This window comes from Xyrauchen texanus, chromosome 35, assembly GCF_025860055.1.
Source record: "Xyrauchen texanus isolate HMW12.3.18 chromosome 35, RBS_HiC_50CHRs, whole genome shotgun sequence".
NCBI lineage: Eukaryota > Metazoa > Chordata > Actinopteri > Cypriniformes > Catostomidae > Xyrauchen > Xyrauchen texanus.
This window is the reverse complement of record NC_068310.1, coordinates 1,779,937-1,804,018: the sequence shown is the minus strand read 5'-3', so window position 1 is coordinate 1,804,018 and position 24,082 is coordinate 1,779,937. Positions and strand designations below refer to the sequence as shown.

Here is a 24,082-nt window from a genome sequence, read left to right as displayed (position 1 = left end):
TCACTATACATTTAATAATATATAATGTCCATAATACATTATTGTGGTAATTTATTAGGGTTGTGCGATATATCGAATATTAACAATATAATCGAGATCATTTTGCTGACGAGGGAGACAGTTACCCCCCAATAATCCGATATGGCCAGATTGTCCCCCCAATAATTGATATCCTTGTTGCTGTTCTGCTGCAGTCCATTATGCACCGCTGTCTAATTGTCATTAAGTTGTTGTTCAATGAAGGCAAGACTCAAGTTTAAGATGCTAAGCGGGAACCTCATAGATTATTCAGTGCCACGCATCAGCAAGCAGTTCAGGTTAAGAGTGTTAAGTGTCATGTGAGATGAAAGTATATATCTAAACCTGCAAATTTGAACACTGTTTTATGATTAAAATGTTGTACCAGCCGACATTACTTTCCAAGGGTACAAACTATTCACCATTTTAAATTTAAATGTAAAATACGTGATTTGTATATCATTCATAATTGTGAATCTGAAAATATTAACGAAGCAGTTTTCAGTGAATCAGGCTTAAGACAAAGTGTCAGATTTGTGCTCAAAAAATTATTCACCAGTTAAAGTAGTACACCTAAAACCCATATGCTGTTTCTTGGAACATAAAAATAGATATTTGAAGCATCCCCGTTCCATAAAATAACAGTAAATAATGAGAAGGAGCTGTCAAGCTTCATAAAGGACAAATACTAAAAATCGTTATTAAAGGTTCAGCATAAAGACATCATAACAGTAGTCCATATGACAGGTGCACTATATTCCAAGCTTTCTGGGGCCATACAACAGCTATGTGTTGTATGGACTACTTTTATGGTATTTTTATAATAATTTTTTTGTTTTCTTTGGACCTTGACAGCAGTGGTCAATATGAACTGTTTTGTATGTAAAAGAGCAGTGTTAAGTTTCTTGATGAAACTTTTGTGATAAGATTCTACTGGGGGGAATTAAAAAACAATGAGGGACAATTTGAGGGCAGTAAATAATTTTGTGTTTTTTCTTTTTACTAGCCAGCTGATGTCATGTCATGATACAAAATTATATTCTTTTTTCCTTTGAGACAGTACAAAAAAGAAATAAAAGATGCCTGAAACAGGCAAATTGCTAGCAATGCAGACACAGTATTTGTCTTGTACTGTGTGAACTTTAAAAATACATGTATCTTTTAAAACAAAAAATGTTACAATTTTGGTCACATAAAAAAAACAATCACTTTTAAAGCCTTTATTCAGAAAATTATTGCATTTACCGCATTTACTATTTTAAAGGACCAGGGACACCCGTTACCCCCACCTCCAAATTGGTTTGGTCCCCCCAATGTTCTAGACATACAAACCTACAAACGCAGCACAGAATAACAGAAAAGGAGGAAATTACAGCATTTCAGGAAAAGAGGAATATTGTAAACTGTCAAATACACATTGCCTTTTCTGTGCCAAAATTAAAGCCTCAGGAGGAGGTGAAATAAATATGACAGCACATTCAGTGTCAAAATAAAAGCTCCTTGTGGAGGTGAAGTAAAAACGACAGCACTTTCGGTGTCAAAATAACAGCCCCAGGTGAAGATGAAGTAAACAGGACAAAATATATGACTTTTGCATAACGCAAATCTTATAATCATAATAATAATAATTCAGCATTATATTATAATAATCAATAATGACCCAGTAATAATATAGTATTATGCAATTGTAGAGTATGAAGGAGAATCATGGAGTCATTGATTCTGAATGAAATGCACACATTCTTGCAAAGGGTCATAAAACCCCCTTCTGAGATGGGAAAGGAATGTGAGACTTTGAACGGCACAATGTGTTCCTTTCATTTAAAACCCAGAAATGTCTTAATTTTAAGGAAATATCTTTTATCCCCGTATGCTTGTGTATTCCTGATGTTAGATCAAACTAGTTAAAATTGTAAGTTGTGTTAGTTAAACTCTGAGGGCTTAAATAAAAAAGCCTAAGAGGGTATATCCACTTTTAAGTGTACCAAATACACGTTTCTTGGTATCAAATTAAACCTTACGACTTGCCCTAGCTGAATATAAATATATGGTTACGTTAAAAATGTATTCTGCTATGTTTTTACTGTCTTTTGAGTGATTCAACCCAAAATCCTGACCCGGTCATAAATTATGCAAATGACATGCAAATGAGCCTTGACAGGACAAAGAAACAATCTCGCGCCCAAAACGGAGGAGTCTCATTGGGCCAGTCCTCCCAGAGGAGGTGTGACCTCCCTGCCTTAAAAGTTAGGCTCCGGCATTGAATCGTTCTCTCTTTCCTCTCTTACCCCGCTTCTGGACCTCTTCGGAGTTCGGACCCTCTCTCTCCCTCACCCCGGCTCCCTTCTCCTCCCTCGGACTCTCCTGAACACTTCAAACCTCCGGAAACACTCAACTCTTCAGCAGTTACTCTTAAGACGCTTTGAACTTCCCGCGAGCAATCCACGCGCTGGAAGCACCGACAGAAAGCCCATCTCACAGACGCCACAAGGACACGACATACACGTCGTCTTGCTCAGCGACACAAAGGTCCATTGTGCAAGTATTATTTTATTGAAATTCAAATGCGTTACAGTGTGTAACTTCCGTGCTGGCTCTTAAGGTTTAACTGTTGTAACAAGTTTGCTCCCGGTAATCTCTTTATTTTTCCTTACTGTTTTCACTCTGTTTGTTTTATGTTTGTTCTATGTTAAATGTTTGTTCGTTAAGTGTAGTGATATATCCTAGTTCCTTGTATTAAACCCAATTATACGCTTGATTGTCTGTGTTTGTTGGTCATAAAACAAAGCCTCTTTAATGTGCGATCTAAAGCTACGAGCTGATATTATCAAAGTAAGTTAACATGCTTTGATTAAGTAAGCTTATACTAAGAATAAACCTTCTGGAGAATTGATCAAGAGTATCGAGCAAAGTGGTTCGGCGGACGAAGTGTTTGGTCGCGATACGGGTCAATTCCATTAAGGTGTTCTGAAAATTAATATAGCCTGTCTGCATATGATGTATATTCCTAATTAAATATAATTCGTTGTGTTTAATTATATATATATATCTGAATCAGACTCTTGGACTATATAAGCCTTTTTTGGGGCGATTTAGTATGTATTGTTATCTAGTTCAAACCGTATGATTAATCATTGATTACGATCATTAAAATGAATTGTACATTCCCCAAACCTGAACCTAGATACCCTACACAATGTTCAACTGGGGTTTCAGAAGTAAGTCAGTGAAGTAGCTTTGCACAGTAAAAACATCTGAAGATAAATAATGCTTTTTATTAATCTACAATGTATAATTGTATACATCATTCTCCTTTGTTTATTTAATGAAAAACTAATTATTTTTAAATAGATTTTTATTTAATGTCTTTAAAATTTGTACCGGTAATCTACTTGGCTACAGTGGATGTTTGGATGAAAATATGGTTCCTCTGATAAAAACAAAACACTTTTGAGCCATTTCAGAGCAAATACGTAATTATCTAGATGTATATTGAATATCGTCAATAGGCTGAACATTTTCGAGATATAATTTAAGACATATCACCCAGCCTTAGTATTTATACATGGTATATGTTGTGTGTGCCCTTGTTGTTCAAACTTTTGTTGGTCAGAATTGAGAGAAATTCAAAGAGCTAAAGGCTGATTTATACTTCTGCATGGAACCTATGGAGAGCCTGACCTGCACCTCTCCAAAAATGTAACAACACCTTACGTTAACACAGACCTCAACAGCTGTGATTGGTCCGCTTTGTTACCAGAGACCATCCACTATAGATAGTGGCACATTTTCTCCAGGACTATTTTAAGATCTATGTATGCATCCTATCCACTGATCAGTGATCATATCACTTTGTATTTGGAATCATTTTGTTTTTTGGAAGCATCTGCTGTTTTTATTTTCTCTTTAAGTTTCATGAAGTTACATGCAAAAACGCGACAAAGACACATCTGTTTAAAACTTATAAGTTCTGTGCTTTTTTCCCCCAGGGCTTTTACTCTATATATATTTGGTCTGTGAGTAACAATAGAAACAAAACAACAATATTGTATTATACTTGAGAACTTTCCGATCTGTATGCTGTTTCGACCAAATGTTTGACAGTGTGGTGTACAGTAAATAATGACTTAATGATTTGATAATTTATGAAAACACTTCTAATTTGTCAGCAAATTAAAAATATTTAAAGATGTAAAGAGTTGTTTATATTAATTGTAAAGTCCAACTTCTAAGCTTTAAAATGACACACATTTTGTGTTGGTCAAACGAGTACCAGTGCTTATTTCTTAATTTGATGGGGGGTTTGTGTCAAAGAATGCTAAAATATTTATTTATTATTTAAGTGACTCAAGAGCAAGCATACAATATATGACTGATTCATTATCTGCATGGCAGGCAACATGTATAATAAATAATATGGACCTAAATCTCAACATGTTCACATATATTTATGAACTCATTTGTAAAGGAATAGTTCACCCAAAAAAGAAAATTCTCTCATAATTTACTCACCCTCATGCCATCCCAGGTGTGTAAGACTTTTTCTTCCACAGAACACAAATGAAGATTTGTAGAAGAATATTTCAGCTCTGTCCTTCCATACAATGCAAGTGAATGGTGGCCAGAACTTTGAAGCTCCAAAAAGAACAAAGTTAGCATAAAAGTAATCCATCAAACTCCAGTTGTTTAATCCATGTCTTCTGAAGCGATTCGGTTGGTTTTGAGTGAGAATAGACCAAAATGTAACTCCTTTTTCACTGTACATCTTGACAGCAATCTCCTTGTCGATTGTGATTTCAAGCTCGATTACACTTCTTGTAGCGCCATCTAGCACTCCGTGCATGCGTCAAGTACTAGAAAGTGTAATCGAGTTTGAAATCATGATCGTGACTAGAGACTGCCAGATGTACAGTGTAACAAAAACAACTGGATCGCCTTAGAAGACATGGATAAAACCACTGGAGTCTTTTATCTCCTTTTTGGACCTTCAAAGTTCTGGTCACCATTTTACTTGCATTGTAATGACCTACAGAGCTGAAATATTCTTCTAAAAATCTTAATTTGTGTTCTGCAGAATAAAGAAGTCAGACACATCTGGGATGGCATGAGGGTGAGTAAATGATGAGAGAACTTGAATTTTTGGGTGAACTATTCCTTTAATGATAAAATAATTGAATAAATACATTGAATCCACAAATTGAAATGTTTTATTTTGTGGATTTTCTTCCCAATTTGGAATGCCCAATTACCAATGCACTCTAAGTCCTTGTGGTGGCATAGTGATTCTCCTCAATCCGGGTGGTGTAGGAAGAAGCTCCGTTGCGTCTGAGACCATCAGTCTGCGCATCTTATCAAGTGGCTTGTTAAGCGTGTTACCGCGGGACCTAGCATAAGTGGAGACTTCCCGCTTTTCTCCGCTGTATATACGTACAACTCACCACGTGCCCCACCGAGAGCGAACCACATTATGGCGACCATGAGGAGGTTAACCCAGTGTGACTCTACCCACCCTAGCAACCGGGCCAATTGGTTGCTTAGGAAGCCTGTCTGGAGTCACTTGGCGTCTTTACTTGATGAGCTACCCAGGTCCCGAGTTGCATTGCTTTTATTTATGAAATGTACAATTATTTCAGGAATGAATATGTTTTCTTTCAATACACTAGCATTTTAGCTGTGCACTCCCAGAATGACGCATATATATAAATGCACATCAACGAGTTCAAATCAAAATCAAATCAAATCACTTTATTGTCACACTACCATGTACACAAGTGCAACAGTAGGTGAAATTCTTGTGTGCAGTTCCGAGCAACATAGCAGTCATGACAGTGACGAGACATATACCAATTACAATAAACAACATACTTACACAAAACAATTTACATATCAAATGTACACATACTTACACAAAACAATTTACAAATCAGATGTACACATACTTACACAACACAATAATTATATACAATGCAGAATATAGAACAGAATATACAATACAATACAATAAGTGGGAGTATATGAAATATATATGTGTATATATATATATATAGCAGTTGTATTGAGGAGAATATGTTGACAGTCCAGTGTGAGATTATAGATTAATAAAGTGCAGTGCTAATTATTGATCCTGATAGATCAAGAGTTCAACAGTCTGATTGCTTGGGGAAAAAGCTATCATGTAGTCGGCTGGTGCGGGTCCTGATGCTGCGATACCGCCTGCCTGATGGTAGCAGTGAGAACAGCCCATGACTTGGGTGACTGGAGTCTCTGATGATCCTCCGAGCTTTTTCACACACCGCCTGGTGTATATGTCCTGGAGGGAGGGAAGCTCACCTCCGATGATGTTCCTGGCAGTTCGCACCACCCTTTGCAGGGCTTTGCAGTTGTACGCGGTGCTATTGCCGTACCAGGCGGTGATGCAGCCAGTCAGGATGCTCTCTACAGTGCTGGTGTAGAACCATGTGAGGATGTGGTGGTTCATTCCAAACTTCCTCAGCCGTCTCAGGAAGAAGAGGCGCTGGTGAGCCTTCTTCACAACGGCCTCAGTGTGGACGGACCATGTGAGTTCCTCAGTGATGTGGACACCGAGGAACTTGAAGCTGCTGACTCTCTCCACCGGTGCTCCATTGATGGTGATGGGGCTGTGTTCTCCGTCTTTCTTCCTGAAGTCCACAACAAGCTCCTTGGTTTTACTGACGTTGAGGGAGAGGTTGTGCTCCTGACACCAGCGTGTCAGAGTGTGCACCTCCTCTCTGTAGGCTCTTTCATCATTGTCAGTGATCAGACCTACCACCGTCGTATCGTCAGCAAACTTAATGATGGCATTGGAGCTATGTGTTGCCACACAGTCATGTGTGTACAGGGAATACAGGAGTGGGCTGAGAACACAGCCCTGCGGGGCTCCAGTGTTGAGGGTCAGTGATGAGGAGGTGTTGCTGCCCATTCTAACCACCTGACGTCTGCCTGACAGGAAATCCAGGATCCAGCTGCACAGCGAGCTGTTTAAGCCCAGAGCCCGGAGTTTCTCATCAAGCTTGGAGGGCACTATGGTGTTGAATGCTGAGCTGTAGTCTACAAACAGCATTCTCACATATGTGTTCCTTTTTTCCAGGTGGGAGAGAGCAGTGTGTATTGTAGATGCAATGGCATCATCAGTGGAGCGGTTGTTGCGGTAGGCAAACTGCAATGGGTCCAAAGAGGGGGCAGAACAGAGCAGATGTGATCTCTGATTAACCTCTCGAAGCATTTGCTGATGATGGGGGTCAGAGCAACAGGACGCCAGTCATTTAAGCATGTGATTATAGCTTGCTTCGGTACAGGCACAATGGTTGATGTTTTGAAGCATGTGGGGACTACAGACAGGGAGAGGGACAGATTGAAAATGTCCGTAAAAACACCAGCCAGTTGATTCGCGCACGCTCTGATGACGCGGCCCGGAATGCCGTCTGGACCAGCGGCTTTACGGATGTTCACCCGTCGGAATGATCGGGTTACATCCACAACAGAGACGGAGAGTGAATCAACCTCTGTAGCGTCAGCAGCGAGTGCTCTCTCCGCGAGGGCGGTGTTACTGTCCTCAAAACGAGCATAAAATGTATTAAGTTCGTCCGGGAGAGATGCAGCGGTGTTCATGGCGGAGACTTTATTCCGCTTGTAGTCCGTGATTGTGTTAATTCCCTGCCACATACTTCTAGAGTCAGTGGTGTTGAACTGGCCTTCAAGCTTGTGCCTGTACTGGCGTTTAGCTGCACTGATAGTGTTACGGAGGGCATAACTGGCTTGTTTACGCTCCTCCGTGTTAGGAGAATTAAAGCGGAGGTCCGCGCAGTGAGTGCCGCGCGAACATCGCCGTTAACCCATGGTTTCTGGTTGGGGTATATCCGTATAGTTTTGGTCGGAACAACGTCCTCTACGCACTTCCTGATGAAACACGTTACGCTGTCAGCGTAAACCTCGATGTCGTCATCAGAGGCGGACCGAACATCTCCCAGTCCGCGTGATCAAAACAGTCTTGTAGCGCAGAGTCTGATTGGTCCGACCAGCACTGGATCGTTCTGAGGGTGGGTGCTTCCTGTTTCAGTTTCTGCCTGTAAGCGGGCAGAAGCAGAACGGAAGAATGGTCCGATTGCCAAATGGGGGCGGGGAGGGATTTGTAGCCTTCCGGAAGGGAGAGTAACAATGATCCAAAACCCGGTCCCCTCGTGTGTTGAACTTTATGTGTTGGTGGTATTTTGGGGCGATTGCTTTGAAGTTGGCTTTGTTAAAGTCCCCGGCAACAATGAACGCAGCCTCAGGGTGCGCGGTTTCCTGCTCACTTATACACCCATACAGTTCCCTGAGTGCCCGGTCTGTGTCGGACTTGCGGGGGATGTACACAGCTGTGATGATAACCGCTGTGAATTCCCTCGGCAGCCAGAATGGTCGACACAGAAGCATGAGATATTCCAGATCAGGAGAGCAAAAAGACTTGATGAAATGTACGTTCCTCTGATCACACCATGATTTGTTGATCATAAAACATACACCACCACCTCTGCTTTTACCAGAGAGGTCTTTCGCTCTGTCCGCTCGGTGCACGGAAAAGCCCGTGATTTCGATGGCCGAGTCTGGAATCTCCGTGAGACAGCCAGGTTTCTGTAAGGCACATAACGCAGCAGTCCCTCGTCTCTCGTTGGAAAGAGATCCGCGCTCTCAGCTCGCAGAGTTTGTTGTCCAGAGACTGAACATTTGCCAGTAGTATACTGGGTAGCGGGGTCGATTTGCACGACGTCTTACTCTGATGAGAACGCCGGCTCGTTTTCCTCTTTTCCTTCTGCGTTTCCGCGGCCGAGCAGCACAGACAAAGGGCTCCGCCGGCGTGTTTGTAAACAGCGGGTCGGCATTAAGGAATTTGAAGTCCGGTTTTCGATGTGTGATTGTAGAACTAATGTCCAAAAGCGTTTGTCTGTCGTAAACAATAAGGCAGACAACATCCAAGACAAAAAAACAAAGAACTGTAAACAAAACAAACAATAAACCGCAGTGTTGTAACGGAGCTCGCAACGCAGCAGCCATACTCGGCGCCATCTTGAGTCCAATGTAGTTGGTCACTACACGGGGCCTATGGCGAATAAATCAGCCTTAACTATGTTATATTGCGTTTTATTTTTCGGATCCACGATGTGGATTGTCGTAGTTTTGTATTGGGATGTGTTATGGCATGCAATTTTGTTCATTATTATAGTTCTAAAATATTTCACAAGCTAGAAATGGTTGTCCGTCAGTGCAGTCTCTATAAAATGATTAATGGAGTAATGATCATATAACTGTGAAAAGTCATGGAAATGTATTTGTGAAATGGTGTGTGATTCTCTTTGTTGTGTTCAGTGACGGGGCATGTGCTGCGCTGCGATGCTATAGTGGATGTGATCAGTGAGATCCAGATAGTCTCCACCACACGAGAGCTTCACCTGGAGGATTCTCCACTGGAGCTCAAGATACATGCGCTGGACTCAGAGGGTGATCCATGTTCAGAATTATTACTGCGGCAGCTTTCAACAATTGTATTTCAATGATGAAATTTACGTGTTGCAGCAGTATTCCTCATTCTGTCTTTCAGGAAACACGTTCAGTACTCTAGCCAGTCTGTTGTTTGAATGGACTATTGTGAAGGATGCTGAAGTGATAGGTTTCCCTGATTCCTACAGCTCACTACGGTAAGATTTCACAACAGGAAACAGCACTGGTAAAAATATCAATGTTACAATTAGGGCGATCTTCATTCGGATGATCCTGAAATCCCAAAGATTGATTGTTTAGTTCCGTTTTGGTTTTGTTGATTATTATATCTGTTAAATAATCAGCAGTTGAACTATATAGTTTGGGGCCTGTTGGTAATTTTTTGAAATGTATGTTTTTGTAATGTACCAAGTTGAAGGTCCCGTGTATAGTGACCAGCATTAGCTGAGGGAGAATTTCTTTCATATGTAAGCAAAATGGACATCATTATATCTTAAATCATAAATATAACCAAATGTACCAAAACATTTTAGTTTTTGCCTTTTTTGTTTGTTTTGTCCAGTCTCCTCATGTTTGAATATTTGTTACATAAAATGCAATATTTTAAGAACATATTTTCTTTTTAACAAATGAATGTGAATTTCAGGGCAAGCATTGCAAATTTCTTGAACTGTGACAAGTTTGTATGGAGCATTGATGTGTTTTTGTGCAGGGTTCTGAGGTTTGCGGAGTCTGCGTACACACCTCCAGCTTATATCACTGAGGTTGAGAGAGTGGGACATCAGGGAGACATCATTTTGGTTTCAGGAATCAAAACCGGCCACGCCAAACTCAAAGCCAAAATACAAGAAGCGCTCTATAAGGTCATCACCTGTTCTTACACGATGAAAGATCTTTTTGTCTGCCTTACAGTTTATTAGCAATAGTGCTGGCATAGATGGCAAACATATTTCCATTGTCCTGTTCTCATGAGTCCTAATATTTATTGCAAGATGGCGATATGGTACAAGTTGGTTCGCACAAAAAGGACGACTTTTACTTCTATAAAGAAAAATAAACAAACCAGCGAATTATGTTAAGATTTTCAACCTTTAATGAAGTTTAACTCCTAACCTAAACCTACGTATCTATGGGTTTTATAGGATATTAACTTTTGTAAACCTCAGAAGAAAGATAACATTGTGGTTTGAAATGAGACGAGGGAAGCGAATAACAGGTTATTGACATCAGTCATTTGTATTGCATAAATAAATATAGAATGAGCAACCAAATTTGTTCTCTGACGTTTCCTATCTTAAAATAAATAGATGGAAAGGTGGCTCGCTAAAATTCGATGCCTGTATTGTATCAATGTAACATTCTGTTGGGTGCCTGGGTATCTCAGCGAGTATTGATGCTGACTAACACATCTGGAGTTGCGAGTTTGAATCCAGGGCGTGCTGAGTGACTCCAGCCAGGTCTCCTAAGCATCCAAATTTGCCCGGTTGCAAGGGAGTGTAGAGTCACATGGGTTAACCTCCTCTTGATCACTATAATATGGTTCTGGCTTTCGGTGGGGCTCATGGTGATTTGTGCGTAAATATCGCAAAGAATAGCGTGAAGCCGCCACACGTGCTACGTCGCTGTGGTAACACAATCAACAAGCCACGTGATAAAATGCATGGATTGACGGTCTCAGGTGCGGAGGCAACTGAGTTTCGTCCTCCTGGATTGAGGCGAGTCACTACACCACCATGAGGACTTGGAGCGAAATTGGGGACAAAAGGGGAGACATTTTTTTTTACAAATCTTTACTTTCTCTCTGTTGATTGGTTGGTCTCCATGGGAATAAAAGTTGTAATATATTGTATTTTGCTATCTCGTACAAGTTATTATGAGTTGTCATGAGACCATTTAGGTCCTGTTGGATGTGTTGTACTGAAATTATGGAATGATTGAATGTTTTTCAGGATGTTGGTGCTGCAGAGGTCAGATTGTTGATTCTTGAAAACATCCTCTTGAGTCCTGCCTATGATGTTTACCTGCTCGCTGGAACCTCCATCAAATACAAAGTGCAGAAGATCTGTCAAGGAAAGATCACGGGTAAAAGTCTAAAACAAGAGCCCTTTTTTGTGTGTGTAGCATGCAAACGTTTTTTTAGGTTTTTTTTGACTGTCGTCCTCTCTTTCAGAGCTGTCCATGCCGTGTGATCAGTATGAGCTTCACCTGCAAAACAGTGTTTCCTCTGCTGATGGAGACCCACATGTTCCGGTGGCAAACTTAGACCAGAGCAGCTCAACTGTGTTTGCAGTTCAATACGGACACACCCACATCCTTCTGGACCACAAGAGTATCCTTCATACCACACATCAGACAATACTGGCACTTTCTAAGTTCACTGACTTCAACATGCCGTGAACCCACTGAACAATCTGTTTCTCAAACAAAACACAAGTTGTGCTTTGGGTGTGTTTAACCAGATTAAACTTTTGTGGAATTTAGGCCCACAGGTTAGAGTTTGAGTGTTGTAAACTTACACATTTTGATATTGTAGAAATGATGCCTCATTCCTTAATTCTGATCAACAAGGTCTTGGGATGCAGGGAATTTCTCGACTGCCCAACAGCACTATATATGTGGTCGAGCCCGGATACTTGGGTTAGTGTCATCATTATTTTACTACTTTACCTATAGGCAGCCTTAGGCCAGTATAGTTTTTTGTATGTTTTGATGTGTGACATGGATCTACATATGTAGTACATGTTGTTTGATAACTAAATCTTTCATGTTAATTGATTGCATTTTATGAATATAAAAGAGTGCGATAATTTGGTTCCAGAAGTAATAATCCCATTTATTTTCCATGAGGGAATTGTTTTTTAACAGTAACAAAAACCTTTAAACCTCTTAGGTTGTAAATCAATAGTGAACATGTTTACATGCACTGTTTACAAAACAGTTTATTCAGGGTTTTAGCAGAAAGTGGCATTCTGAAACATGTAAACAAGAATGCTGATTTCCTTATGCCGTTTAAGGGATTAAGAGAAAGTGGATAAACAAACCGTGGTTTCTCCAGGAGAACACGGCTTATTGTGCTCATGTAAACACAAGCGCCATTCTGATGGGTGTTTGAAGAGTTCATGTGCGTGAACAGACTGAATAACAAATGTCATAGGATGGAGCCCAAAAACAATCCAACACTGTGGAAAGAATTCAACATTTCTGGGAGTACAGTGGGATAAACACATACAGGTGAAACTCGAAAATTAGAATATCGTGCAAAAGTTCATTAATTTCAGTAATTCAACTTAAAAGGTGAAACTAATATATTATATAGACTCATTACAAGCAAAGTAAGATATTTCAAGCCTTTATTTGATATAATTTTGATGATTATGGCTTACAGCTTATGAAAACCCCAAATTCAGAATCTCAGAAAATTAGAATATTGTGAAAAGGTTCAGTATTGTAGGCTCAAAGTGTCACACTCTTATCAGCTAATTAATCCAAAACACCTGCAAAGGGTTCCTGAGCCTTTAAATGGTCTCTCAGTCTGGTTCAGTTGAATTCACAATCATGGGGAAGACTGCTGACCTGACAGTTGTGCAGAAAACCATCATTGACACCCTCCACAAGGAGGGAAAGCCTCAAAAGGTAATTGCAAAAGAAGTTGGATGTTCTCAAAGTGCTGTATCAAAGCACATTAATAGAAAGTTAAGTGGAAGGGAAAAGTGTGGAAGAAAAAGGTGCACAAGCAGCAGGGATGTCCGTAGCCTGGAGAGGATTGTCAGGAAAAGGCCATTCAAATGTGTGGGGAGCTTCACAAGGAGTGGACTGAGGCTTCAAATGTCGTATTCCTCTTGTCAAGCCGCTCCTGAACAACAAACAACATCAGAAGCGTCTTACCTGGGCTAAAGAAAAAAAGAACTGGTCTATTGCTCAGTGGTCCAAAGTCCTCTTTTCTGATGAGAGCAAATTTTGCATCTCATTTGGAAACCAAGGTCCCAGAGTCTGGAGGAAGAATGGAGAGGCACACAATCCAAGATGCTTGAAGTCCAGTGTGAAGTTTCCACAGTCTGTGTTGGTTTGGGGAGCCATGTCATCGGCTGGTGTTGGTCCACTGTGCTTTATTAAGTCCAGAGTCAACGCAGCCGTCTACCGGGACATTTTAGAGCACTTCATGCTTCCTTCAGCAGACAAGCTTTATGGAGATGCTGACTTCATTTTCCAGCAGGACTTGGCACCAGCCCACACTGCCAAAAGTACCAAAACCTGGTTCAATGACCATGGTATTACTGTGCTTGATTGGCCAGCAAACTCGCCTGACCTGAACCCCATAGAGAATCTATGGGGCATTGCTAAGAGAAAGATGAGAGACATGAGACCAAACAATGCAGAAGAGCTGAAGGCCGCTATTGAAGCATCTTGGTCTTCCATAACACCTCAGCAGTGCCACAGGCTGATAGCATCCATGCCACGCCGCATTGAGGCAGTAATTAATGCAAAAGGGGCCCAAACCAAGTACTGAGTACATATGCATGATTATACTTTTCAGAGGGCCGACATTTCTGTATTTAAAATCCTTTTTTTTATTGATTTCATGTAATATTCAAATTTTCTGAGATTCTGAATTTGGGGTTTTCATAAGCTGTAAGCCATAATCATCAAAATTATATCAAATAAAGGCTTGAAATATCTTACTTTGCTTGTAATGAGTCTATATAATATATTAGTTTCACCTTTTAAGTTGAATTACTGAAATTAATGAACTTTTGCACGATATTCTAATTTTTCATGTTTCACCTGTATACTATAAACTATACCCATTTAAACACACCAGTGTAAAAAAAATTTCGACTGTCACAGAGTTTTACATAAGAGGGAAGTCCCACTATTGCAGTGCAATTCCGCTGCAGGTCACGAAAGAAAGTGAAGGAAACAAACACAGCAAAATTCTGGACAAATCTGGATAAAATATCACTCCTTGAAATTAGATGAAATCAAGTGAAGTCTTCCTCGGATGCCATGTTTGTTATTTACACAAGCGTTGCAGGGAAATTGTGTTGCTGTGGAGCAAGCTGCTTGCTGATGGAGCCGCATGTATACGGGAGTAAAGAGACAGCCGTGAACACATCTCATATAAACCCACTCATAGATTTTGAGCCTTAAGCAGCTTTCTCCCAATAAATGGCTTTCTGGTGTCCATGTAAATGTAATCAGTGTATATTTCTGTTAAAGCCATCAGTCTGCGTTATTTCAACTTCAGTTTTAAAAAACGGTGTTTAATAACACAATTTTGGCTAATAACTACACTACCCATGATACTCGAGGAAACGATGAGCCAATCAGAGATGTGCAGCAAACAAGGGGTGCCTGTTTTTTTTTTTTAGCAACGAATGTAAACTATCATGCAATAACTCTTTAATGAAGAAACAACTCTCTGAAGAGAAACAACTCTTTAATGAAGGGTTTTCTGAGTTCCCTATGGAAAAATATGAGTGGAAAAAATTGTTCTGGAACCAAGACGGCTGAAAAAATTATCGGGTACTGTTGCTCTCTTTTGATTTTAGTGTAGTGTAAAGCACTTGTCTCTTTTGTTCACTAGCATTTAAGATTCATCCTGAGGACCGCTGGGTTATTGAGACGGGGAGAACATATGAGATCTCCGTTGAAGTGTTTGATAAATCAGGTCACAAGATTCATCTGTCTGATGTAAGTTGGATGTTGAAGTATAAAGTGTGTGCGTTTGGTTTTTACTCTTCCACTCTTCAGTATGTGAGCTGAGGGTCTGGAAAGTTCATCAGATGTTTGAGTATTTACACACTTTTTTGGGAGAATACAGCTACACCATTGATGAGGGAAACAATTGAGAACTGCCACTTATACACCATCTTGCACATTATATTACTTCGGCTACACTCCGAGTGGTATTTTTTCAGTAAGAGTCGTCTTGTTTTGGCAGAATATCCGTATAGAAACAACATTCCCAGTGGAGTACTTTGAGCTTCTGCAATCTTGTCTCAATGGATCTCACCATCATGTGAAAGCATTGAAAAATGGTCAAACCATCATTGATGCCACACTCAAAGCCGTTGTTGATCAAGTAGGTTTTTGTGAAATGTTTCTTTCTCTTCTGAATCTCTCTCATGCTGCGCTCCATGTTGTTTGTTGCTGTTGTTGTATGTTATTGTAACTGCAGTTCTTGTGTCTTCAGACAGGAAGTGTCCATGCGCTCTCTGTTCCTGTGCGTAATGAGCAAGACGTGGAGATCTACAACCCCATAACCCTCACACCCGCCATCCTCACATTTCCATGGCAACCTAAAAAGGGAGCATACCAGTATACAATCAAGGTAATGTGGTTGAACACAAAATAATTTTTTTAAATTATTATTATGGAATAGCTCACCCAAAAATGTGAGTTCTTGCATTATTTACTCTCTGTCATGTCATTCTGTTCTCTGTGGAACACGAAAAGATGAAATTTGGAAGAATATCACAAACCAAATGTAAAGGTATTCAATGGAAAGGAGGAGGCGAGAACCGGCTTTTCAATATAAATAATAGGTTTAATGATAAACTTAAAAGACAACACAAACACACACATGACGGACATGTCCGCTAACGATCTCTCTCTCCCGCACGGCCCTCTGCAGTCAGCCTTTAAACCTCATGGATGCATAATTAGCCTAATACGAGACCGGGTGTGTAGGATCACGACCCGGCCCCACCCTCCGCCCTGCCACACCAAATATTGTGGAATGAGTGGCAGAGCCGTTTGATCATGAACCAATAACGTTTGATGTCATTGATGTCCAAAATGTTATGTCACGGCTGAAGGTGCCATATTTGTTTTGAGAGCTCCGGTGAAGGAGTTTCCAGGGGTTAATTATCAAAGCAAACAGATTTACATTTTTGTTTGGTTTTGTATGTCTCATTAAAACTGAACTGGACACTTTTTTTAGCAGGCCTTCATTTTGTATTTTTGGTACTTTTTAAATGTTTTTGCATGTACATACACTGTTGGACATTGTTAGAAGACAAAAAAATAAAAATAAACAAGTGAGAAAGAAAACATTTTTAATGAAATGTTACTTCTTGAAGTTCACTCCGCTAAAATTGCCTGAAGTCGACAAAACACGAATAAAGACTTAAATTTCAGTCTGCTCACCACACAAAGCTATCGTATTACTACATAATTGTAGAATTGACTTGAATTGTAGCACATTTGTAAGATGCTCTACTTTTATGATACTTTTATGGAGCTTTTTGGAGTGTTTCTTCTCATTTAGTCTTGTGTTTATTGGAAAATGCCTCCTTTCATTTGATGTTGCCTCTGTTTCAGGCAGCTGGTGGTAGTGGAAACTTCAGTTGGTCGTCCACTAACTCGGCCGTCGCCACGGTTACAGTGAAAGGAGTGATGACCACTGTCAGTTACGTTGGTGTCAGTGCGATCTTCGCTCATGACATGAGAAACTCACTGCACTACGGAGACATGAAGGTGATCCTACACTCATAATTTAAGAAGCTCAGTTTTTTAATCGAGATTTATCTACAAAACAAAGTTTGAAGTGTTAAGTCTGTACATTTAGTGGTTCAGTTTCATTAATGGCAGAAGTTGTACACTTTTGCTTATTTGATGTCAAGTGTTGTAGAAACATCAACAGAAATGCAAAGTTTTTGTTGACAATGGAAAGATAACAGATGACTTGTAAATATGCTGCTGTTCTCATTTCACTTTTTGTGGTGCAGGTGTATGTGATCGAGCCGGTGGGGATGGAGTTCAGTCCCTGCGCTGTGGAGGCTCGTGTGGGTTTGAATCTGGATCTGCCGCTGCGGATCTTCGGTCAATTGAGTGGAGAGAGGGTGACGATCAGTGACTGCTCACACTTTCACATGCAGGTCGACATGGAGAGTCACGGTGTATTTCAGCTGCTAGACGGTGAGTTGAGCTGAGATTGAAGGAACAGTTCAGCCGAAACTCTACATTCACTCACCCTCGAGTCTTTCTGAACCTGTATGATTTTCTCTTTCATTGGCTCTTGTGTTCATCGAGAATTTGCCTTGTTTAGTGCTATAAAAAGCTAAAGTTTGTGTAAACATGCCTACCACTGTGAATGAACTTCTATTATAGCACTCATGAACATGCAACAGACGTCAAGATGTTCACTGAATGTTATCAATTTCGGGTGGTTTCTCTCCAAAACTTATATCTCCAGAAAACTTGGAATATGCTGCATGATCACATGGACTACTTTTATTATACTTTTGGGTCCTTTTTTTTTTTTTTAAGTTGAAGTATGTAATGTCTGCGCCACCAAATAGAATAAAAACAGCTCTCCGAATACACCCCCGTCTGTTGATCAAATTATTGTAGTATTGTGTTTGCTTGTTCAGGTCGACTGGCTCCAGGTCAGGGTCACTGCAGCGGGTTTCTGGTTAAGGCCTTGACACCCGGTTACACTAGCATGCAGGTCAGCTACACCCACAGCAACGTTCACCTCAGTGCAAAGATCACCATTGCTGCCTACCCTCCTCTAAAGGTGAGTTATTTTAGATGCGTGATCATCACATTCATAAGTTCTGCTGGAGAAGACGTGAGCAGTGATTTTTACATGGTGTCATTTATTTCCTCTGTCAGTCGATTGACCCAGTGTCTGTTGCCGTGGTGACGTTGGGCTCCTCCAAAGACATGACCTTTGAAGGTGGCCCCAGACCATGGGTCCTAGAACCTTCCAAGTTCTTCAGAAACCTGACGGCTGAAGACCACAACAGCGTTGCGCTGTCACTGTACGGACCCGCCTCACGAGCATACTCCACACATCTGCTCCAAGCCACCTGTCGAGCTCTGGGAGAACAGGTATGTGATAGCAAAGTCTGAGACCACCAGTGAACATGCTTCTCTTCTGCATACAGCAGGTCGGCTCTACAAATGTAGACTACAGTTGTCTCACTCCATTAATCTAGCTCTGTCTGGTTGTTTTGAAAGCGGGAATGCATCCTGTGTGAACAGCTCCTACTGATCTCTGTAAACTGAGGCTGAGCTGACTGTGGAAGTGAAAGTGTTGCTTCAAACTTGAATTCCTTATTATGGAATTAACATACAGTCAGTGTGCCTGATTGATACATTTTATTAACTGCACTTATATATCAAGTTAAATTGACAGCCCTAATTAGGTTTAAATTAGATTTTGAGTAGCATTATTCATAATTTCAGAGTACTGTCAGACTAAATGATAACATGTTGCTGTTAAAATGATATGTTTGAGATTGTCAGTGAGATGTTTGTGTATTGACAGGTGTTAGCAGTGACTGTTGGGAACCAGCCCACCTTGACGAACATGTTCCCTGCAGTGGAGCCAGCAGTGGTGAAGTTTGTGTGTGCACCTCCATCACGCTTTATGTTGACCCCCGTCTACACAAACCCACAGCTGGACGTGTCCTGCCCACTGCTACAGCACAACAAACAAGTGGTGAGCACTTTAACTCACACACAGGGCAGTTTCTAGGCATAGGCAATAGTGCTGCACAATTAATCTAAATAAAATGGAAACCGCAATATGACCTTGTGCGATTATTAAACTGGAAGGGCTGCGATTTAATTAAATAAATAGTCTGCTCCCTTCAAAGTTATTTTGCTCTATAGTCTATATTAAATTAGCGCATTGTTACAGTGTTTTCAGAGCGGTTCTGCACTCCACAACTCCCTCTCATGCTTAGAGTAACAGAAGTGCTCTGAGTTCAGTTCCGTTTGCTTACGTGCGCTAAATGCTTTATTTACACTAAACTGGCGCGTCCTGAGTGAAGCGGTTTTTATTATCTGCGGTAGCAGCATCTCAGTCTCTGCAAGGCACAGGTATCATAATAAAGACGCAGAATACAAGATGGGGTATAATTCAAACATCTTTATTAAATGATTGCTGAGCAAACAGCATTAACAGTGACACATGTAGAGTCCAGAAACTTCTCTTCATTCTCCTGTCATTTGTTTACCTCACGAGAGAGAGCGTCACCCTTATTACACTCCCCACAGAAACAAGTAAAAGCGGAAGTAATATTACCAACATCCAACAAAATGAAAAGGAAGGAACATACATATAATACATCTATATCAAATATTTAGCTACTATAATATAGTGCATTACTAAATTAAATATAATAAAATAATGAATAAAAACAATTAAATTAAATGGTGACAAACTAACCAGAATTTTCACTTTAAATTGAATTAAACAAATGTGTTATCAGTTCAAATTCAGTTTGACATTAAGCCTCATTCTTTAGGACTATCGTATATACAGTAAAGAATAGTTTGTATAAACCTACTAGTTTTTAAGGCCTTTACATAGAGTTACAAGAGTAACATTTATATTTAAAAAAAATATAATTGTGTTAATTTTTCAATCAACCAACATATTTGATAAACTATGGTTTAACCAACAGGGAAATGTAGTTAACAGAGACATTGAGCTGAAAGCCAGTGTTGACAGAGCTGCTGATAAAAAGTTAAATGATCAGCATCGATTGATGAGATTAAAAGAAAATTGGAGATCGGTATCAGATGTTAAAATCCTGATTGGAGCATCCCTACTATTCAAGTTGGCTGTGTTTCAAAAACTAATGATGATGATTAGTGGGCTGAGACTCTACCACAAAATGGACAAAAACAGTTACATGGTGGACGGTAATATTTGGATATGATGACGACTTTGTTTCACTGTTTATATTTGTTTCACTGTTTATATATTTATTTGTTATGGCTGCGCGATTTGCGCCAAATCGCGCAGCCCTAATAAGCGAACTAGGCAATCCCCAGCCCCACCAGCTGGGGGGCCACCAATCAGCAGGGCACCACCTTAAACCCCCCAACCTGACAGGGGCACCAATAGGGATCTTGCCTAGGCTGGCTTGGGGGGTGACAATGAGGAGAGTTCCATAATATCTAAATATGAGTTTCGGTAGTGTTTGTATTTTTCGTTTGTAGGTGCCGGTTTCTAACTATCACAACCCAGAGCTGGACGTGACTGCGTTTGATCAACAGGGCAGGAGGTTTGATAACTTCAGCTCTCTGAGCATCATCTGGGAGTCATCTAAAGTGTCGCTGGCGAGTATTGAGCCGACAATTCCCATGCAGTTGCACTTACATGAGGACGACAGCAAACAGAAGAAACTGCACGGTATCTTTTAATGGATATTCCAGCCTGTAAATAACAAGGTGTGTGTGTTTGTGCGCAAATGTATGTGATGTGATGCTTTGAACTCTGTGCAGGTCGTCAGATGGTTTTTGTGCATCATGAATCAGGCGTTGCAGTCATCACTGTTACTGCTGTGGGCTATCAGGCATCTCACCTGCAGGCAGCAGTGGTTTCCAGTGGGGTAGGTTGCTCTGAAGGCTCAATGGCCCCATTTACATCTTGCGTTAACATGCGTTTTCAGTGATCGGATCACTTTCGGATTGCACTTGATCACATTAAATGCCAGGTGTAAATGCACCCAGGATGCATTGTGATCGGATCACTGAAACCACATTCGGAGGTGGTCAGGGACAGATTCTGACCAGATTCAAAGAAGGTGTAAATGCTTTTTCATTATCCAGAAACAACTATGTAAGTAACAGTCATCCATTGTTAAAGCACTGTGTTGTGTGTTCTTGCCATTTTCTGTTTATTCTGCCATCGCAATGTGAAAAATACAACAGATAATGTTATCTTGCAGTCATGTCACCCAAACACTGAACAATATCCCATGAATTATTGTATTGGAAAAGATTTGGAATATCTCGTCTCTCCCTCAAATCCCATTCGCTCGCATCTTCTATTGTCTTATTATGCACGACACTCGCTTAAAACCAGGCTGCACTCAGGTGTTTCAGATGAGAAGTATACTTGGCACTTGCAAAGTGCCAAATGTGAGCTGAATATCATTAACTTCGCAGCATAGTTAAATCTCTTCGACAGCATGCTCACTATTTGAGGAAGGAGCCGCCACTCTTCATAGAGTGGGTTCCACCTCATCAGGAGATCTGCGCCCATGTTTAGAAACCCTGGGTGTGTTGCACGTAATGACAGGAGGTGCTGGCTGCTCCATACCAAAAGCTTGAGGGCTAGAAAGCTGAGGAGTGCATCCATCCTTGGCGATTAATGTGCGCTACAGCAGTGGTATTGTCACAACACACCGGCACATGATGCCCCTGAAGGCGGGGCAAAAAATATGTTAGGGCCTTCCATACAGTTAGGAGATCTAGATGGCTTATGTGAGCTGAGCGTAGTTAATTCGGCCACATCCCATCCACTTTCTGTAACATAACCATCCCTAGAGGCGTCCCGTGTGCATAAAACTCTGTGCTTTTCCAGTGATTCAATGATGATGTGCCTTTCTCTGAGATGAAATTTCCTGTTCCAAAAAATTAGCAGAGCTCTCATTTGTCTGCAAGGAAAATTGCACCACCAAATTGTGGGAATTTCATGGCAAACCGAAGCCTGTAGCTGTGCATTGTCTGAATGACCCATTTGAGGTCTGACACAGCATGCTGCAATTTTCAGGTGTGAACTTCATTAACATAATCGTCACCCATTAGGTGAGAGATGGAGCCAATGGGAGGTAGTTAATCACTTTACCGTTGGGGCTACCTGCTGAGTTTATAGTTCCATCAACAGAAAACATGACAGGAAAAAATCTTTATTAACTGAAGATCTGACGTCAAGCTGATCTGAATGTTTTCATCATATTCAGCTGCATATCATCACAAACGTTGATTGTGGTGATTCTGACACCAAGCATTTTTTTCCTTCACTAAAATGAAATCAGAAAGCGGAGACCCAACAGTCTGTTTTTAATGAACGTAATTTCTTAAAGGTGCTCTCAGTAACTTTTTGTTTGTATGATCTTGGACTTACAGTGATACCTAGAGGTGTGGTAGCAGCATCATTCAAAATCATTCGTTTTCAGTTACAGACACCATTGTAGAACTTCACTATTCACAATCAGCCATGATTAATTTAATCCAAGCATGAAAGTGTCCAATGTCAAGACTGTTACAGAGATTAAGCGAACAATATTCAGCTGGTCATGTGATTCTAACATGGCAACCCCTATGAGGTGACCCCTTTTATAAGGTTTCTGATTTGACTAGAGTCCTCATCTCATGTGACTGCTCATGATTTCATACATATATTTCAAAATTACAATTGATTTCTTTAGAAGTAAAACTTTTTTAATGAGGGAAAAATTACTTCGTGCATATTTAGATCACTGAAAAGCTGCATATGGATATGCGTGTTCTACGGCATGTCTTGAGAGGAAAAATACACAATCACACAATTAGAAAGGTGAAGTTAATCCATGAATCGCATCGTAAATCACTCTATTAAAATTGTTTATGGTCAAGCGGTACTCCTGTTATTTCAGCTAGCTCCACGTGACTGTGTCAGAGAGAGAGAGCTGCTGTGAGTTGGTATGTTTGTCTGAATCGGCAAGTGTGTCATATACCTCCTATTAAAGAGAGCAAGATCTCCGCAAAGGAGTGCATGTGTGACACCCTCAGCCAAAAACAAGCTGATTTGGTGTTTTCATTGAAAAAGTGACAATAAACCTGACATTGAAGTTGTTCTCCAAGAAAAGGAGTTTGCGCTGGCCAAGGTAGATTAATGTTTCCCTCTTGCACAAATGCACGTTGGTTGGTTCAGTTTACTGTTGAAGCCACCGGCTGGTAGAGGCTTCAATTTGGCAACAGAATCTTTTAAAATATATGGTTTAATTTTCCCAAAAGAAAGCGTGACATGTCCCCCATCCCCCCAGTTTAAATGGTTGCTACGCCCCTGGAAAATGATCTTACTCAGACATATTCAGTTTTTATTGAGCTTCAATATGAAATGGAGTGATTGATTTGTGTATGTTTGTGTATGTTAGTTTGAGCCAATGACTGTCATCTCCTCCACACTGGAGCTGCTGCTAGTGGAGGATGTGCGAGTGACCCCTGACACCATCACAATATACAACCACCCTGATGTGACGGTAATACCTCACACTCACTCCATTGGTTACAACGCTCTCCCCCAGCATATACTCTGCTTAACCTGTGATGTGTTTGTATTTGTTCAGGCTGATCTGACTCTGAGAGAGGGTTCAGGTTATTTCTATGTTAACATAAGTGTCGGGGGAATCGCTGATGTCTCGTTCAAAGAGTCTCGGGGAACTGCTCAGGTGACATTCAACCACATATTCCTCAAGATCCACATCTTTTTGCCTGTATTTCTCATTTATACTTCAATGTTGGCAATTTTGTCTCCATTTGATGAAAAGAAAACATTCAGTGTTTTTACCAGTGGTGGCCTTGAGCAAGAGAGTCTGAGCCTCCTCAGAAATGCATTCAAATTTCAAATTCAAAAACTACATTTATCAAAATAATCTTTGTTTTAATTCAATTTCCCTAATAATGTGCATAACTCAGATGCATATAAAACAATATTCGATGTTTCCTTATTTTTCTTTTATACGTGATAGCACATATCAATTACTGCACAAATGCCAGATGAGGCTGATAGCATAAAGTCTTACAGCAGCACTCATTTATAAATAAACTCACAAAATGG

General features: G+C 40.5%; 1 protein-coding gene across 1 annotated transcript in view; it reads left to right on the top strand.

Moving 5' to 3' along the window:
• Nucleotides 1-24,082, top strand: part of LOC127628708 (nuclear pore membrane glycoprotein 210-like) — a 112,026-nt gene that overhangs the window by 21,478 nt on the left and 66,466 nt on the right. The window contains exons 3-20 of the mRNA XM_052105519.1: nucleotides 9,382-9,513; nucleotides 9,614-9,710; nucleotides 10,226-10,376; nucleotides 11,463-11,595; nucleotides 11,684-11,842; nucleotides 12,082-12,150; nucleotides 15,098-15,204; nucleotides 15,455-15,595; nucleotides 15,707-15,844; nucleotides 16,837-16,992; nucleotides 17,244-17,433; nucleotides 17,889-18,034; nucleotides 18,133-18,351; nucleotides 18,791-18,964; nucleotides 20,476-20,668; nucleotides 20,761-20,867; nucleotides 23,400-23,504; nucleotides 23,592-23,693. Coding sequence (XP_051961479.1) covers nucleotides 9,382-9,513; nucleotides 9,614-9,710; nucleotides 10,226-10,376; nucleotides 11,463-11,595; nucleotides 11,684-11,842; nucleotides 12,082-12,150; nucleotides 15,098-15,204; nucleotides 15,455-15,595; nucleotides 15,707-15,844; nucleotides 16,837-16,992; nucleotides 17,244-17,433; nucleotides 17,889-18,034; nucleotides 18,133-18,351; nucleotides 18,791-18,964; nucleotides 20,476-20,668; nucleotides 20,761-20,867; nucleotides 23,400-23,504; nucleotides 23,592-23,693 — 2,519 coding nt within the window. The remainder of the gene's footprint in view (nucleotides 1-9,381; nucleotides 9,514-9,613; nucleotides 9,711-10,225; nucleotides 10,377-11,462; nucleotides 11,596-11,683; nucleotides 11,843-12,081; nucleotides 12,151-15,097; nucleotides 15,205-15,454; nucleotides 15,596-15,706; nucleotides 15,845-16,836; nucleotides 16,993-17,243; nucleotides 17,434-17,888; nucleotides 18,035-18,132; nucleotides 18,352-18,790; nucleotides 18,965-20,475; nucleotides 20,669-20,760; nucleotides 20,868-23,399; nucleotides 23,505-23,591; nucleotides 23,694-24,082) is intronic.